Here is a 20,305-nt window from a genome sequence, read left to right on the forward strand (position 1 = left end):
AAAACGAGAGGATGTTGCTATTTCTGAGAATGAAATAGCAAAAGATCTTAGAGTAAAAGTCTGTAGATTAAAAAAAAATCCCTTTGCTATATGTTTTCTTTGATTTAGCATATAGAGGTTTCACTAAACTTGCATATCCGTTTGATTAGGATAATACGTGTATCGTCGATCAAGATTGTTATAGAATGAAAGAAGGTGGGTGTTACACCACCACTTTTCAGTTAATGTAATATGTACATGTTGTCTGATTGGTTCAATATTCTTTTGCACTAAATACGACACAACTAACGTGATTGACAAGATGATGATTTTACCTAATTGTTTATTTTTGCAATTTAAATATCTTACTTAATGATATAAGGGTGTGTTTGGTTGGGGGAATTTATTATTACCTTGGTAATTTATCTTTTATTCCCTTGTTTGATTTGTCAGTAATAAAAGATTACAGTAATTTTCTATTACCAATGCTGACGTGACATGTAATATAAGTGGTAATCTGATTACCACCTTCACCTTAGGTATTTAAAGATTACTGGGGTAATCTTGAGTTTATTATAGAAAAATTATTATTTATTAATTTTTTGAGATAAAAATAAATTTATTTTTAATTAATATGACAAATAATATACAAAATATTTAAAAACAATTATATTCAAGGGCATTTAAGTAAAATAATTTACTAGTAATCTTTTATTACCTTTAACCAAACACAATAATTATTTATACCTATCAAATTTTATCAAACATAGTAATCATTTATACCCAGTAATCTTATAAGTAATCTATCTTCAAGGTAATCTTTCTATTTTAGTAATCAAACATTACCCAAACCAAACGCCCTCTAAATGTAGTTATAATTAAATAGCTTGGATATCTTTTTATTCGGAAAAGATATACTTACCAAAATGATATGAGTTATCTACATCCTTTTAACATAAGTTGTCTAAACGCTTGTATTAAGGTGTTAGGTCAATGATCCGTTATTTGGGCTACATCAAAGTCTTGTCGACGGTTAATTCTTGTTGTCTGAGATACAATTATTCAACTGTGAATCTCCTCCACAAAACAGTGACCTTTTCTAGGTAGGAGCAATAACTCTCTCCAGCTACCATCGTCTTTACGTGATTAATGAAGAATATGCAAACACACCTTCCTACATAGCCAGACAATTGTTGTAATTTGTGGATCTAAAAATAAAATTTAGAGAATTAATATTGAATGAGAGTAAAATATAGAAAGATAAATAATTTTTTTTTTTAAAAGGTAAAATAAAATTTTAAATGTTATAATTGAAAATTTTTCAAAGCCAATGAAACTTAGTTAAGAAATTAGAGGGAGACAAATAGACAACTTAAAATTTATATATGAAAATTTATCAAAATCAAGTGGGGTCAACAGACCCCTTAAGTCTTTCATGTGCAAACCATGTTCATACCTATATGTGAAGCAAACTCCCCACTTTCATACCTATGCATATATAAATATATTACTTGAAAATAGAATTATTATGCAAGTATATGCAATCTATTTGAGTGTTAAAAAAACTAATCAACCGAAAAGAAATTGGAGCTCAAAATAATGCACACACAAAATATGAAAAATTTATTTATCAAGCCGAATTAAGCTCAATTAGGTTTAAAAAGAGTTTGTCGAGCTTGAGATTAGACTTGAACTTGACTTTTTCAATCGAACTTGAATTAAGTCAAGCTAAAACTCAGTTTTAATTTAATCTATCCCCAATTTTAAATTTATTGTATAAATGATAATACATAAATAATTGTACATTTACTGTACTCAAAATTATTCAATCATTATATAAAATGATGTAAAATCTATGTTATATTTATTTAGCCAAAATACCTATTCCCACCCAAGGTTTGTTGAATTTCCAAACTAATACTCGTTAAGTATTGAAAATCCAAGCTCTTACTTATGGGGGGTTAAAATTAACATAATCAGTTAGTTTTAAGAGTAAAATTATCATTTAACCAGTAATATATTAAAAATAATAAAATTTTATCAATTTCCCTACTAGGTTTAGAAAACTAACAATTTTCTCTAAGATTAAACCTTGAAATGTTATATTTTCTTTTGTTAAGTTTCTATTTTTCCCTCTGGCAACAATTTCCCTTGGTGACACCTAGGTCAGCGTCTTTATCTCTGATGAAGATGGATCATATATTCAGTTCTCAAAATTATTCAATCGTATAATAATATATCATCGTTAGAATACGAATTCCAAAACTACTATAAATGATGTAAATTTTATGGTTTATTCATTTATTTTTCAATTTCGAACATACTTGATACATTCAATCAAGATGGAATATGTCTAGGAGGACATGGCAATGTGAACACCCTTTTTTTTTCACATCATGCAGGTGCATATCAATTTTGGTTTTAATTAAGAAAGATGACATGAGCCCTGCCCACCACATGTGTGGGCATCATGGAGCTGAAGATGAGACCATTTCTTCTTTTGGATTTTAATTCGAATACCATAAGATAGTGCCACCATATTTCACATCGCTAATTAATGAGTTACGAGTAAAATTATGTGTGCTAATAACAAATAACAATTTATGTATAAAAAAAAAGAATGTTATAATGAGATTAGATATTATTTTATTTTTAATTTAAAATCATCTAATTATATATATAAATTAATATTTATTATTAACGCACTTAGTTTTATTGCATTAGCATAGTGTGACATGATTGTATGGAAACATGATGCCTATTAAATTCAAATGATAGATTCAAACTATAAATTTAAGTCATGATAGTGTTATAAACAAGATAAATAGCATTACCGATAAGATACATATAACTTGTCATGTCTGAGATTTTCCCAAATCTTATTATCCATCTCTTAACAACATTATAATTGACATATTCCTATTTCAATATCTCAAACTTAGCAATTAGATCATTCACATTGGTCAAATTCTTTAGAATTATTACCTATACTATAAATATATTTTCACAAATGACAACTGTTATAGAACAATCTCACAAAAAGACATTGTTGTGCTTGATATTGATCTTCCACAAGTTGTAGTGGTTAGAAAATTTGTTGACGTGGGTTAATATCAATTAAAAGATTGATTTAATTAAAATTGAGTAATTAAATAACCTCATGACAACCCCATACACTTCACAAATTATAATACGGGCGGAAGACACCAATTTGGGCTTTATTAAAACCATGATTGGGGTCCAATGCTCTAATATTAAATCCTATTTTTAAAACCTTAACACAAGAGTTTTACCCTTGAAATCCTCATGTCAGAATGTCTTAGAAGATGAAGATTAATTCAAGACTTTTATAAATTCAAATAATGTGACTCAATCATATATTCCTATAAACCTTCTATTTAATTCAATGTTTTATAACTTTTTTCATATCAAATTGAATTATACTTTATTCATGTAAATTTATCATACAACAGCTTAATTTCCCTTGTTATATGATTAACTTTACCACACTCTCATATATAATTAACCGTAAAGAAATATAATAATAAAACTATATGCGCACAGTATTAAGTACATAATTGGATACATAGATGATGTATTATTATATGATTGAGTGATTTTAAATGAAGGATAAAATAACGCCTATCACATGATGACACATCATTTTATTACTCGATTATGCATTTAAAACTGTATGTACATAGCATTACTCAGAAAGATAATAGAACCGGTTAAGTTCTATATGTCATGTAATTAAAAAATGAGTAATACTATATATACAAATAAATTGTATAAATTTATTTGTATAAGGTGAGATGGTAACTTCTGATTGGATGATTTTAAAATAAGAGAAACAATAAATAATTATATCATCCAATCACAAATTGTCATTTCAATTTATACATATAAATTTATGCAGTTTATTTGAACAAATAGTTTTATTCTTAATCAACGTGTTTGTGTGGAATAAGGCGAACGGGCAATCCTTTAGCAGGCACAGGCATTGGATCCACAATAATTTTCTCATCAGAGACCAGCTTCTCCCAGCTGAACCTTTTCACCACATTATGAATGAACACAAGTATCTCCAAACGAGCATATTCTTTTCCAGGGCACATTCTAGGTCCTCCTCCAAACGGAACAAATGTGTATGAAGCTGGTCCATTTCCTGCAAATCTTGAAGGATCAAATTTTTCTGGCTCTGGAAAACATTCTGGATCCTTGTGTGTTGAATTTACACTCCAATACAGCTACAAAGTAAATAAAATAATTCGGAAGAACATGTCAATTCAACTTTACATATGAAACTGCAATTATTATTTAATTTTTGAATAAATCTATCCATATAAACAAATTGTAAAAGCTTATCCATATAAACTAAGGTGACACAAATTTGATTTGATTATATGATTATTTACATTTTTTCTTACTTTAAACTCAATCAATCACGTATTATCGCATTAGATTATATAAGTTTGTATGGTATGTTTATATATATAATATTGCTAATAATGTAATATGTAAGTGGGTCGAACTGACCTTCCAGCCCTTTGGAATGGAGAAGCCATGAAAGACAAAGTCGTTAATGGCTTCCCTGAAAGTACCCTGAAATGGGGGGGCAAGTCTCATGGCTTCACATGCAACACGCCAGGAATACGTCATTTTCTGAATGTCTTCCCAGTTCAACAACTCTCCAGGCTTTTTCGATTTTGCGATCTCCATTTGTTCTATATGTATATTTGACAAAAACCAAACCAAATCAATTTAAAATTTAAACTAAACTAAAAAAATACAGATTGGTATGATTTGGATTACGTACCCTCTAGAACTTGGTTGTATATGTGAGGAAGTTCAGAGAGATATTTGACGATGAAGGTAATAACAGTACTGGCTGTATCGTGGCCACCGATCAATAAACCCAGAATTTTATCAGCCATGTCTAACTTATTCATGTACTCACCATTTTCATCTGGTGCCTGTAACATCTGAGACAATATATCTACAGGAGACGTTTCTTTTTCCTTAAGATCAACCTTCCTTTGTTCGATAATGGCTATCAACTCCTTCCTTATCATATTCGATGCCTTGATGGCCCGGTTAAATGGCGTCCCTGGAAAATTTACAGGAAGAGAAACGAGTCCTGGAAGCAAAACATTAAAAGAATCAGCAAATTTTGCAACACGCTCAGGATCCTCCAGGCTTAAGAAAATTCTGCATGCAACCCAGAAGGAGTATTTTTTTGCAAGAGGGAGGACTTTAAGTTGTTCTTGGCCTTCCCAACAAGCCTGAAAATGCCTCTGGGCAATGGAATCCATCGTTCCAACGTATTTTATCAAGGCCTCTGGCTTTACAAAGCTGGGTAACATCTTCCTCATCTTCTTGGATTCTTCTTTAGAAGATGTTTGTGCGCATGAAGGGAAAATTTTATAAACGGAATCTGGCCACCAGTATTCGACAAGCTTGTTCTCATTGGAGAACAAGAACTTGTTAGAAGCTGCACCGCAAAAAACAACAGTGGGTTCAGCTAAGATTGAAGTCTTGAAGATTGGGGAGGAGTATTTGGCTATTCTGTCAAAAATGAACTTCTCAGGATGACCCTTTCGGCCGGTGTTGAGAAACTCCAGGGTTTCGCCTATGAATGGCAAGCCCATATTGCCTGGAGGAAGGTTGGCATGAGAAGATTTGGATTTATAGCGAAAGAGGTAAGGTAGATATACAGAAAGGAAAAGAGTAATAAAGAGGATTAAGCCGGAATGGAAGAACTCCATGGCCAAGTTTGCTTGAAGTTGGTTAAGAAATTGTTGATATGAAATGAATATGTAAAGATTATATTTATAGATATATACAGATGCAATGAACCATGAAAGATTTTGGATTAAGGATAAAGTAATACCAAATCACGTGATAACATATTATGTGTATACTTGATTTGTACTCAAAATTGGTTATGTATCGCATTACTCACACACACACACACACACACACACACACATATATATATATATATATATATATATATATATATATATATATATATAAAATAAACTATATATACACACTTTGAATAAGCAAATGAGTATACGCTTGATGTCTATTATTATGTGATTATATGATTTTGAATTAAGATAAAATAACACCTAATCACATGTGTATACCCATTTATGTCAATTAAAGATACAGTAATATCCAATCACACACACACATATGTACCTATTTGTACATGTGTATATATATATAGATGAAATGAATGTGTTGGATATGAAGTCTCATATGTCTTATATCCCTTTCCCGTTCCTACAAAGAAAATTCCCTTCCCTTTCCCCATTTTATCTCCATTAGAAAAATAACATAATATTTATTAAATGTTATAGTATATTTATAATAATTCAAACATTTTAAAAAAATTCATTTAAAGGTTTAATTAGGAGCTATAAAAAAGAGTGGATAAATAAAAAAGAAGATGAGTCAGAGACATATTTATCTCTATTCTTGTGTCATCCCTAATTGCGAGGATTTAAATTGTCTCAGTCCTTGTTCCGTTCCCATTTCCGTTTCTATTAGGAAGGGGTGGGCAAATAATCTAATTTGGAAGATTAATATGCCACACAGAGTTTAGAGAATTAGGGTCTCTTTCTGCCTATATTATGATAATTAAAGAGAAATAAATTGTATCACCAAATTTTTTAGTTAGCAGTTTATACATGAATTTAGACCCATCATAGCCCATGTAGTAGGGACCAAATTTGATATTTTTCCTTCGATAGTTATGTATATAAATCACCAAGAAGATTATATACATAAGTTTAGTAGATGGGAGCTGTAAACCATTAAGAAATCAAACTTAAGCAAGAAAAGTGTTGATGGGGGAAATTGAACCATCGTAACAATGTAACTATCTGGAAATATAATCAGTGTTGTGATTATGGTGCAACAGAGAGTGTCTGTGTAATTAGAAAAATCAATAAATTAGTAAAAGAAAATTTGTTTTTCAAATGATTCGGTTGTTTAAGCAAAAACTGTGTTCATTGTAGTGTTGATTAACCTTCTTTACAATGTATTTACATGGAACAATTACAATAAGTGATACTAAAAAATTATCAGGAGATTTATAGTTTTTTTTTTTTAATCTTTTGGCTTAAGAAGATTTTATAAGAATGAGATAGCAAGAGGTCTTAGAGTAAAAGCCAATAGATCTAAAAGACCTCTTTGTTAAATATTTTCTTTGGTTTATATACATAAAATGAGAGGATGTTGTTGTCACCTAAAGACATTAAGGTTTTATTAAATTTATATATCCGTTTAATTAAGATAATATGTACACCGTCAGAGTGGTTACACATTGAAAAAAGTTGGTTGTAAAGCCACCACTTTTCATTTAATACGATATGTGTTATCTAATTGGTTGAATATTCCTTTTCATAGTGCTTTATTCTTTCAATTTGAATACTTGACTTAATGATGGAAATGTAGTTATGATTAAATAGTTTGAATATTTTCTTACTTGGAGAAGATGTACCCACTGTTATATGATTATATTCATTTAAACAATGTGAGTTATCTATATATTTTTAACATGAACTACGTGTTTTTAACGTGAGTTGTCTAGACGTATTCGATAAGGTGTTAGGTCATTAATCAACTGTTTGGCATACATCAAAGGCTTGCTGATTGGTAATTGCTATTGTTCGAGGTACAATTATAAAATTGCATATCCTACCCACATAACAGTAACCTTTTCTAGGCAGGCGCATTGACTCTCCCCCACCACCATGGCTTCTCTGTGTGACCAGTGAAGAAATCAACAAACCTTCACGCATGGTTGGACAATTGCTATTATTAGTTAGCAGATCCAGAAGTAAAATTTAAGGGGGTCAGTGCTAAAAAAAAGTAAAATATAAAAAAGTAAATAAAAATAATAAAATTTATAAGAAATTAAATAAAATTTTAAAGGTTATATCAATAAATTTTTCAAAGTCAAAGAAAGTTAACTAAAAATTTAAAAAGAGTTAAATTTAAATTTTCAGATTTAAGAGGGTCAGCCTGGGTCTGCCTCTATGTAAGTGTGCAAACCATGTACCATATCTAAATGTGAAGCAAACTCCCAATTTTCATACCTATTTATGTATAAATATATTAAAAGAAATTAAAATTATCATGCATGTATATGTAATCTATCTATATGCTAAAAAAAGGAACCAATCGAAAAGAAATTGAAAATCAAAATTATGCTTACACAAAACAAGACAAATTTACTCTTCAAATCTAATTGAGCTCAAACTAGTTTAAAAGAAGTTCTTCGAGCTTGACTTTTTCAACTGAACTCGAGCTGACTCAAACTCAATTTGGCTTCAGTTGAGTTGAGTCCACTCCTAATTCTAGATAGTATTATCAAAATAATATTATATACTATTTTTACATTTTCAAATTTACATTGCAAATAAAGAGATTCCAAAAAAATTATTATATGAATGATAAAATACAATAGTTGTACATCTAGTATTCTCAAAATGAATTAATCACATAGTGATATGTTAACGTTAAACTACAAATTATCAAAATATTATAAAATGATATAAAATGGATGGTATATTTATTTATTTATTTATTTTTACAATTTTTTAACATACATAGTCTATTTTTATTAATAGTGCATTCAATCAAGATGAAACATGTGTTGGAGGACATTGGCAATGTGACAGTTTTTTTTCACATTCGATATAAAGGCACATTAATTCTCATTTTAATTGAAAAATATGACATAAAGCCTACCCACATTTATGTGTATATATATTTATATACCAAAAATATATATACATAATTTTATTGATATTTCTCATTAAAAAAAAATTGATCACAATAATATACAAACAACAAATATTAAATTATAAAATTTATAGGTATATATTTTATTTGTGGTTGACCTTGGTTACTTATTAATAATAATAATAATAATAATAATAATAATAATAAAAATAATAAATAAAAATAATATAATTACCATGTCATAGTCTAACTTCCTAAAAAATATGTATTTATTTGTTTTAATAATATGTATCATATTTGATAATATATTTATCATACTATATTTTATGATATTAATTTTTTTTTACTTATATTATATCATATTATATAATATATACTATGTATCATAGTAAAATTATGTTAAAAAATTATAACAATGTCAAATTCACCATAATCTTTGAACTGAAAAACAAAAATAAAGTAAATAAATAAAAGATGATACATCACAAATCTAAGTCTACGTTGGCTTACGTTATTTCGATGTAATACTCAAAATTAAATACCCAAAATATAGATGTACCCATTGTTACACGTTTTTTACTTTGATGTGTCTAATCGTTTCCAATAAAGACTTGCCGACTAGTAATTGTTGTCATCTGAGGTATAATTATTAAATTGTATGTCCTACCCACAAAACAGTAAACTTTTCTAGGCAGGAGCAATAATTCTCCCCCCAACCACCGTCGCCTCTTTGTAATTATTGAAGAATATCAACACGCCTTCATGCATAGCCGGACAATTGATGTAATATTGAATAAAAATAAAATATATGAAAATAAATAAAAAGGTAATAAAATTTTAAAAAAAGTTAAATAAAATTTTAAGGGTTATACCCAAAAATTTTTTAAAATAAAAGAAGATTAACTAAAAATTTAAAGTTTAAAAGTTTAAACTTTTAAAATTTTAAAAGTTATATATGAAAATTTTTTAAAATCAAATAAAATTAATTGATCCCTCTTGATCCTATTGGAGTCTGCCCTTATGTAAGTCTTGCCCATTGCTGCTAGTCTTTCAAGTGCAAACCATGTACCAGATCAATATGTAAGTTTATACATGATGAAGTATGTTTAAGTCCAAAACAAATAGTATTTAAGACAATTAGTGGTAACGCACATTACAATAGAAACGGATTCAAACTAAGTTGGTTTTAGGTTGATTGCCTGTTTGGCTTGTTCAAGTTCGAAATGAGTGGCCATGAGTTATGAGTTTGTGATGTTATCATGTTCGAGCTCAAGTAATAGGGGTGCTTAGCACGATAGGCTCACGAGCAAAATAATATCGTTTCGACAAATTCAAATTATTTTGTGCCAGTGTTACATTATCTAAGTAGTAAAAACAATGTATTGGTGCTCTAACTTTATCTATTGTTGTTGTTGAAGGTACAATTATCAAAAAATAAATCTTACCCCGTATAACAATAACCTTTTTTAGGTAGAGGGATAACTCTCCCCCCAACCACCGATGTCTTTATGTGATTAATGAAGAAAATCGATGGACCTTCAAAACCAACTCCCAATTTTCAAACCTATTTATATATAAATATATTAATTGAAATAGAATTATCATGCATGTATATGCAATATAAAACTCTTGGTTCTCTCACCTCACAAATTTACTACGTCATCTTGGCTTTGTTGGGTCTAAAACGGACACATCCCTCTACTTCTATAGAAAAGGGAGCACCATGGCCTACTGTTTTATCTGTGTTGATGATCTCATTCTCGTTAGGAATGCCTCTACATTTTTATTTGATATAATCTAACAACTTCAACAAGAGATAACACTCAAGGATCTTAGCTCACGGTACTATTTCCTTGGCGTGGAGGCTTGCTGGTTGTCCAATGGTCTTCTACTGTCATAAAAAAAGTCATCACAAAAATCCTTTACTAAGCCAATATGTCTAACGCCAAGTCCATCTCTACTCCAGCTTGTCCCTCTAGTAAATTCTCCCATAAAGATTCTAAAGTTTTCGAGAATCCCACTCTATATCATCAAATCGTCGGTAGTCTCCAATACCTGTGTATCACTAGATCGAAGATTGCATTTTCTATGCATCAAGTGGCTTAATATCTACATCAACCTTACAAGAATCATTGGCAGGGCGTGAAATACATCCTTCTTTATCTTCATGGGACTCTTACTCATGGTCTTTTCCTACAAAAATCCAACTCCTTTGAACTCACTGGTTACTATGACACTGATCGGGGCAGTAGTCTTGATGATCGGAAACGCACCACGTGGTTTGCCATCTTCTTCAGGTCCAATTTAATCTCCTGGAGTTCACAAAAACAATAGACTGTCGTTCGTTTGCCTCTGATTTCATTTGATATTGTATCATTGCTAACCATATACAGCTCTTGTATTGTATTATTTATTCAAGAAACAAATATCAATAGCAGTAAGTTTGTAGTCTCAACATTATCTCAATTATTTCAGGATAAAGTAACACCTAATCATATGATAAAATATGTAAGTGTGTACCCATTTCTTTTGTGTGTGTATATACAAAAAAACCATGCGTACTCATTTTAAGTACACAAATAGATATATATTTAATGTGTGTCATCACGTGTTGAGTTGTTTTGAATTAATGATAAGATAACACCTAATCACATAATAATACACTTAAGTGTGAACCCATTTATATAATTAAAATAGGTGCACATAGTTTTATTGTATATATATACACACAAACAGGTACACAAACAGAGTGTGTTGATTATGAAATATGGAATAAGTCGATTAAAATAATTATGGATTATGAAATATGAAATAAATCAATTAAAATAAGTATTGATTATGAAATATGAAATAAGTCATTAAAATATGAATTGATTATGAAATATGAAATAAGTCATTAAAATATGAATTGATTATGAAGGATGAAATAAGTTAGTTAAAATAAGTACAAAACATATGTTTAACTTACATTCACTATCACCTTTTTATATGTCAAATATCCCATCTTAGGTCCACGAGAAAATTCCAATCCCTTTTCCCATCATATCCATATTAGGAAAATAGCGATATAAAGTAATTCAATTAAAATAAGTATTGATTATGAAATATGAAATAAGTCTATTAAAATAAATATGAAACATATGTTTAACTTATATTCACTACCACCTTTTCATATGTTGAATATCCCCTCCTCATTCCCATGGGAAAATTCTATTTCCTTTTCCCATTGTATTCCTACTAGAAAAATAACAATATGAAATAAGTCAATTAAAATAACTGTGAAACATATATTTAACTTACATTCACTAATACTTTTTCATATTTCTCATTCCCTTTCCCCATCGTATCCCTACTAGAAAAATAACGACATGAAATAAGTCAATTAAAATAACTATTAATTATGAAATATGAAATAAGTCAATTAAAATAATTATGAAACATATGTTTAACTTACATTCACTAACACCTTTTCATATGTCTTACATCTCCTCCTGGTTCTTGCGGGAAGATTCCATTCCCTTTCCCTATTGTATCCCTACTAGAAAAATAACAATATGAAATAAGTTAATTAAAATAAGTATTGATTATGAAATATGAAATAAGTAAATTAAAATAACTATGAAACATATGTTTAACTTACATTCACCATCACCTTTTCATCTGCCTTATATCCCCTCTTGGTTCCCGCAGGAAAATTCCATTCCCTTTCCTCATCGTATTCCTACTAGAAAAATAACGATATATTTATTAAGTGTCATAGTATATTTGTAATAATTCAAAACTTTTAAGGGTTTAATTAAGATATATGAAGAGGAGTAGACAAATTAGAGAGAGGATGGTCAGAGATGTATTTATCCTCGTTCTCACCTTATCCCCAATGGCCAAGATTTTAGAAGTCTGTATCCTTATTTCTATTAAAGAATTTTCTTCTTGCTCAAGAGTAATAAATTGTCATCAGCAATTTGTACATGGATTCAGACCCATCATAACCCATGCAGTATGGACAAAATTTGATAATTTTCCTTTTGATAGGTAAGTTTTGTATGTATCTCTGAAGCACCATAATATACATAAATTTGGTAGTTAGGAGTTGCAATCCATTAAGAAATCAAACATGAAGTAAAAGAAGTGTAACTGTTATATATCTTCTTTGGATATGTTTGTTTGTAATTTTTTGGCTTAAGAAAATTTTCTGAAAACGAAATAGCAAGAGATCTTAAAGTAAAAGTCTAGAGATAAAAAAAATCCCTTTATTGTGTGTTTTCTTTGGTTTATATACATAAAATGAGAGGATGTTGCTATTTCTGAGAATGAAATAGCAAGAGATCTTAGAGTAAAAGTCTGTAGATAAAAAAAAAATCCCTTTGTTATATGTTTTCTTTGATTTAACATATGGAAGTTTCACTAAGCTTGTATATCCGTTTGATTAAGATAATATGTGTATCATCGATCAAGATTGTTATAGAATGAAAGAAGGTGGGTGTAACACCACCACTTTTCAGTTAATGTAATATGTACATGTTGTCTGATCGATTTAATATTCTTTTGCACTAAATGCGACACAACTAATGTGATCAACAAGATGATGATTATACCTAATTGTTTATTCTTACAATTTAAATATCTTGCTTAATGATAGAAATGCGGTTATAATTAAATAGCTTGAACATCTTTTTATTCGGAGAAGATATACTTATCTAATCTATATGAGCTATCTACATCCTTTTAACATAAGTTGTCTCAACGCTTGTATTAAGGTGTTAGCTCATTGATCCGTTATTTGGGCTACATCAAAGTCTTGTCGACAGTTAATTCTTGTGGTCCGAGATACAATTATTCAACTGTGAATCTTCTCCACAAAACAGTGACCTTTTCCAGGCAGGAGCAATAACTCTCTCCAACTACCATCGCTTTTATGTGATTAATGAAGAAAATGCAAACACACCTTCCTGGATAGCCAGACAATTGTTGTAATTGGTGGATCTAAAAATAAAATTTAGAGAATTAATATTGAACGAGAGTAAAATATAGAAAGATGAATAAAAATAATAATAAATTTAAAAAAGGTCAAATAAAATTTTAAATGTTATAATTTAAAATTTTTCAAAGCCAATGAAACTTAGTTAAGAAATTAGAGGGAGACAAATAGACAACTAATCAACCGAAAAGAAATTGGAACTCAAAATAATGCACACACAAACTATGACAAATTTATTTATCAAGCCTAACTAAGCTCAATCAGGTTTAAAAAGAGTTTGTCAAGCTTGAGCTTAGACTCAAACTTGACTTTTTCAATCAAACTTAAATTAAATTAAGCTAAAACTTAGTTTTAATTAAATCTATCCCCAATTTCAAATTTACTGTATGAATGATAGTACATAAATAATTGTACATTTACTATACTCAAAATTATTCAATCATTATATAAAATGATGTAGAATCTATGTTATATTTATTTAGCCAAAATACCTATTCCCACCCAAGGTTTGTTGAATTTCCAAACTAATATCCGTTAAGTATTGAAAATCCAAGCTCCCACCTGTGGACGGTTAAAATTAACATAATCAGTTAGTTTTAAAAGTAAAATTATCGTTTAACTAGTAATATATTAAAAATAATAAAACTTTATCCATTTTCCTACTAAGTTTAAAAAACTAACAATTTTCTCTAAGATTAAACCTTGAAATGTTATATTTTCCATTTCTTTTGCACTGAAAAGATATACTTATCTAAACGATATGAGTTATCTAAATCCTTTTAACCTAAGTTGTCTAAACGCTTGTATTAAGGTGTTAGGTCATTGATCCATTATTTGGGCTACATCAAAGTCTTGCCGACGGTTAATTCTTGTTGTCCAAGGTACAATTGTTCAACTATGAATCTTCTCCACAAAACAGTGACCTTTTCTAGGCAGGAGCAATAACTCTCTCCAACTATCATCGCCTTTATGTGATTAATGAAGAAAATGCAAACACACCTTCCTGGATAGCCAGACAATTGTTGTAATTGGTGGATCTAAAAATAAAATTTAGAGAATTAATATTGAATGAGAGTAAAATATAGAAAGATAAATAAAAATAATAATAAAATTTAAAAAAGGTCAAATAAAATTTTAAATGTTATAATTTAAAATTTTTCAAAGCCAATGAAACTTAGTTAAGAAATTAGAGGGAGACAAATAGACAACTTAAAATTTATATATGAAAATTTATCAAAATCAAGTGGGGTCAACAGACCCCTCTTAGGCCTACCCAAGTCTGTCCCAATGTAAGTCTTCCATGTGCAAACCATGTTCATACCTATATGTGAAGCAAAGCAAACTCCCCACTTTCATACCTATGCATATATAAATATATTACTTGAAAATAGAATTCTTATGCAAGTATATGCAATCTATTTGAGTGTTAAAAAAACTAATCAACCGAAAGGAAATTGGAACTCAAAATAATGCACACACAAAATATGACAAATTTATTTATCAAGCTAAACTAAGTTAAATCAGGTTTAAAAAGAGTTTATCAAGCCTGAGCTTAGACTCAAACTTAACTTCTTCAATCGAACTTGAATTAAATTAAGCTAAAACTCAGTTTTAATTAAATCTATCCCCAATCTTAAATTTACTATATGAATGATAATACATAAATAATTGTACATTTACTATACTCAAAATTATTCTATCATTATATAAAATGATGTAAAATTTATGTTATATTTATTTGGCCAAAATACCTATTCCCACCCAAGGTTTGTTGAATTTCCAAACTAGTACCCGTTAAGTATTGAAAATTCAAGCTCCAACCTGTGGACGGTTAAAATTAACATAATCAATTAATTTTAAGAGTAAAATTGTCATTTAACCAATAATATATTAAAAATAATAAAATTTTATCTATTTCCCTACTAGGTTTAAAAAACAAATAATTTTCTCTAAGATTAAACTTTAAAATGTTACATTTTCCCCTGCTAGATTTCCATTATTCCCTCTGACCACCTTTTCCCTCGATGACACTTGGGTCGGTGTCTTTATCTCTAACGAAGATGGATCATATATTTAGTTCTCAAAATTATTCAATCACATAATGATATATCATCGTTAGAATACGAATTACAAAAATATTATAAATGATGTAAATTTTATGGTATATTTATTTATTTATTTTTCAATTTTGAACATCCTTGATACATTCAATCAAGGTGGAACGTGTCTAGGAGGACATGGCAATGTGAACACTTTTTTTCTTTTCACATCATGCAGATGCACATCAATTTTGATTTTAATTAAGAAAGATGACTTGAACACTGCCCACCACATGTGTGGGCATCATGAAGCTGAAGATGAGACGATTTTCTTCTTTTGAATTTTAATTTGAATACCATAAGATAGTGCCATCATATTTCACATAGCTAATTAATGAGTTACAGTACAATTTTAATTTGAATACCATAAGATAGTGCAATCATTATTTTTATTTTTGATAATAAAAAATTATTCAAACTAAACGCACACTTATTTCATTAGCTTTTTTCAAATAAAATGTTTATGGCAGAATTGTGCTAGAAAAAATCTTGAACTTTCCCTGAACTAATACATAATAACCTATATGGAATTTATGAAGTGTTAATGCGTTTCTTCCACACTAAAAGTTAGCTTAAGAGGTGAAATATTCTCTCATACTTATAAACACATTAATTCCCAACCCATGTGGAATTCCTCGTAATCCTCCTGTGATTTGTCTAACATCATTCACAATAAAACACACCTTAATTGGGTCTCCAAAAATTAATAATAAATATTAGTTTGTTTATATTAATTAGTACTTGCCATTTGTACATATATCATTACTTTTTATTTATGTAATATTAAAAAAACCACAGGAAGGTTCATGAAGGACTTTTGGGCCATTATCAGGCTATTTTTGGAGAAATGGACCTTGCTTGACAAGGAAAAATTTTCTTCTCCATTAGCCTAGTCCAATTTTAGAATGAGTAATGCTTACATATGGTCCAAAGATATAGAGATAATCTAAGATCAATGGGTCAAAATTTCCCAAAATAAAAATCCAGTATGGGTGACTTGGGTTTGCATGCAACTATTTTTACTTAGAAGATAATAATATGTTATTGAATTAATGCTTTTATCAGCTATTAAATTCAATTTGAGTTGAGTTTGAACATAGATTGCCTTAAATTCACTATGACCAACTTAAATTAAATTCAATTTGAATACAAGCTGGTCATAGATATTGTAGGAATGTTGCTAATGGAATGATAGTGTTATAAATACGATAAATAACATCACCGATAAGATACATATAATTTGTCATGTTTGGGATTTTCTCAAAACTTATTATCCATCTCTTAACAACATTATAATTGACATATTCCTGTTTCAATATCTCAAACTTAGCAATTAGATAATTCACATAGGGTAAATTCTTTAGAATTATTACCTATATTATAAATATATTTTCACAAATGACAAATGTTATAGAACAATCACACAAAAAGACATTGTTGCACTTGATATTGATCTTTCATAAATTGTAGTGGTTAGAAAATTTGTTGATGTGGGTTAATATTAATTCAAAGATTGATTTAATTAAAATCGAGTAATTAAATACTCTAACAACAACCCTATACATTTCACAAATTATAATATGATAGAAGACACCAATTTGGGTTTTATAAAACCCTTGATTAGGGTCCAATACTCTAGTGTTAAATCCTATTTTCAAAACCTTAATATAAGAGTTTTACTATTAAGAACCGTCACTTTAGAAGGTTTTAAAAGATGAAGATTAGTCACAAAAATCCAAGTACATTCAAGAGTTTTACAAATTCAAATAAAATATTGAATTTTATAACTTTTTTTCATATCAAATTGAATTATACTTTATTCATGTAAATTTACAATACAACAGCTTAATTTCCCTTATTATATGATTAACTTTACCACACTCTCACATATAATTAATCGTAAAGGAAGATAACAATAAAACTATATATACATAATATTAAGTACATAATTGGATATATAAATGATATATTATCATGTGATTAAGTGATTTTAAATTAATGATAAAATAACACTAACCACATGATGACACATCACTTATTACTTGATTATGTATTTAAAACTGTGTATATAACATTACTCAAAAAGATAATAAAACCAATTAAGTTCTACATCTCATGTAATTAATGAACTAGTAATACTACATATATAAATAAATTGTATAAATTTATCTGTGCAAGTTAAGATAATAACATTTAATTAGATGATTTTAAAGTGAGAAAAAAAATAGATAATAATAAATAATTACATTATTCAATCATAAATTATCATATCAATTTGTACATATAAATTTATACAATTTATTTGAACGCATAGTTTTATTCTTAATCAACAAGTTTGTGTGGAATAAGGCAAATGGGCAATCCTTTAGCAGGCATAGGCATTGGATCCACGATAATTTTCTCATCAGAAACCAGCTTCTCCCAGCTGAACCTTTTCACCACATTATGAATGAACACAAGTATCTCCAAACGAGCATATTCTTTTCCGGGGCACATTCTGGGTCCTCCTCCAAACGGAACAAACGTGTATGAAGCTGGTCCATTTCCTGCAAATCTTGAAGGATCAAATTTTTCTGGCTCTGGAAAACATTCTGGATCCTTGTGTGTTGAATTTACACTCCAATACAGCTACAAAGTAAATAAAATAATTCGGAAAACCATGTCAATTCTAGTTTACATATGAAACTGCAACTATTATCTAATAGTTGAATAAAACTATACATATAAATAAATTATAAAAACTGATCTATACAAACTAAGATGACACAACTTGTGATTTGATTATATGATTATTTACTTTTTCTCTTATTTTAAAATTAACCAATAAAATATTATCACATTAGGCTCTATAAGTTTGTATAATATATTTATATATATAATATTACTATTAATGTAACGTATAAGTGGGTCGAACTGACCTTCCAGCCCTTTGGAATGGAGAAGCCATGGAAGACAAAGTCGTTAATGGCTTCCCTGAAAGCACCTTGAAGTGGGGGCGCAAGTCTCATGACTTCACATGCAACATGCCAGGAATACTTCATTTTCTGAATATCTTCCCAGTTCAACAACTCTCCAGGCTTCTTCGATTTTGCGATCTCCATTTGTTCTATACATATATTTGACAAAAACCAGACCAAATCAATTTAAAATTTATAACTAAACTTAAAAAAATACAGATTGGTCTAATTTGGAATAGGGTTTGGATTACGTACCCTCTAGGACTTGGTTGTATATGTGAGGAAGTTCAGAGAGATATTTGACGATGAAAGTAATGGCAGCACTGGCTGTGTCGTGGCCACCGATCAATAAACCCAGAATTTTATCAGCCATGTCTAACTCATTCATGTACTCTCCATTTTCATCTGGTGCCTGTAACATCTGAGACAATATATCTGCAGGAGACGTTTCTTTTTCCTTAAGATCAACCTTCCTTTGCTCGATAATGGCTATCAACTCCTTCCTTATCATATTCGATGCCTTGATGGCCCGGTTAAATGGCGTCCCTGGAAAATTTACAGGAAGAGAAATGACTCCTGAAACCAAAACATTGAAAGAATCAGCAAATTTTGCAACACGCTTAGGATCCTCCAGGCTTAAGAAAATTCTGCATGCAACCCAGAAGGTGTATTTTTTTGCAAGAGGGAAGACTTTAAGTTGTTCTTGGCCTTCCCAACAAGCCTGAAAATGCCTCTGGGCAATGGAATCCATCGTTCCAACGTATTTTATCAAGGCCTCTGGCTTTAGAAAGCTGGGTAACATCTTCCTCATCTTCTTGGATTCTTCTTTAGAAGATGTTTGTGAGCATGAAGGGAAGATTTTATAAACGGAATCTGGCCACCAGGATTCGACAAGCTTGTTCTCATTGGAGAACAAGAACTTGTTAGAAGCTGCACCGCAAAAAACAACAGTGGGTTCAGCGAAGATTGAAGTCTTGAAGATTGGGGAGGAGTATTTGGCTATTCTGTCAGAAATGAACTTCTCAGGATGACCCTTTCGGCCAGTGTTGAGAAACTCCAGGGTTTCGCCTATGAATGGCAAGCCCATATTGCCTGGAGGAAGGTTGGCATGAGAAGATTTGGATTTATAGCGAAAGAGGTAAGCTAGAGATACAGAGAGGAAAAGAGTAATAAAGAGGATTAAGCCGGAATGGAAGAACTCCATGGCCAAGTTTGCTTGAAGTTGGTGAAGAAATTGTTGATATGAAATGAATATGTAAAGATTATATTTACATATATATATACACGTGCAATGGACCATGAATGATTTTAGATTAAGAATAAAGTAATATCAAATTACGTGATAATATATTATGTGTATACTTATTTTATATGCAAAACTGGTTATGTATCGCATTGTTTATATATTTATATATAAAATAAATTATATATACATACTTTGAATACGCAAATGAATATACACTTGATGTCTGTTATTACGTAATTATATGATTTTGAATTAAGGATAGAGTAACACCCAATCACATGTG

At 29.6% G+C, this 20,305-nt stretch overlaps 2 protein-coding genes across 5 annotated transcripts; both read right to left on the reverse strand.

The window, feature by feature from the left end:
* Nucleotides 1–3,603: 3,603 nt before the first annotated feature.
* On the reverse strand, nt 3,604–5,777 carry LOC123201638 (beta-amyrin 28-monooxygenase-like). Of its 3 annotated transcripts, XM_044617226.1 has the most exons (4): nt 4,940–5,777; nt 4,799–4,870; nt 4,519–4,706; nt 3,604–4,229 (listed from the first exon to the last, which is right to left on the reverse strand). In XM_044617226.1, exons 1-4 carry the CDS (start codon nt 5,745–5,747, stop codon nt 3,924–3,926), a joined length of 1,374 nt encoding a protein of 457 aa, XP_044473161.1. In that variant the 5' UTR covers nt 5,748–5,777; the 3' UTR covers nt 3,604–3,923. The 3 variants fall into 3 exon arrangements, with proteins under 3 accessions (XP_044473161.1, XP_044473160.1, XP_044473163.1); XM_044617225.1 differs by having other exon boundaries at nt 4,799–5,777; XM_044617228.1 differs by having other exon boundaries at nt 3,915–4,147; nt 4,799–5,777.
* Nucleotides 5,778–18,055: 12,278 nt separating this feature from the next.
* On the reverse strand, nt 18,056–20,010 carry LOC123201807 (beta-amyrin 28-monooxygenase-like). 2 transcript variants are annotated; one of them, XM_044617365.1, is made up of 3 exons: nt 19,032–20,010; nt 18,738–18,925; nt 18,056–18,447 (listed from the first exon to the last, which is right to left on the reverse strand). In XM_044617365.1, exons 1-3 carry the CDS (start codon nt 19,978–19,980, stop codon nt 18,142–18,144), a joined length of 1,443 nt encoding a protein of 480 aa, XP_044473300.1. In that variant the 5' UTR covers nt 19,981–20,010; the 3' UTR covers nt 18,056–18,141. The 2 variants fall into 2 exon arrangements, with proteins under 2 accessions (XP_044473300.1, XP_044473301.1); XM_044617366.1 differs by having other exon boundaries at nt 18,129–18,365.
* Between the last annotated feature and the right edge of the window lie 295 nt (nt 20,011–20,305).

The sequence above is a fragment of the Mangifera indica genome, chromosome 18 (assembly GCF_011075055.1).
Source record: "Mangifera indica cultivar Alphonso chromosome 18, CATAS_Mindica_2.1, whole genome shotgun sequence".
NCBI classification, from domain to species: domain Eukaryota; kingdom Viridiplantae; phylum Streptophyta; class Magnoliopsida; order Sapindales; family Anacardiaceae; genus Mangifera; species Mangifera indica.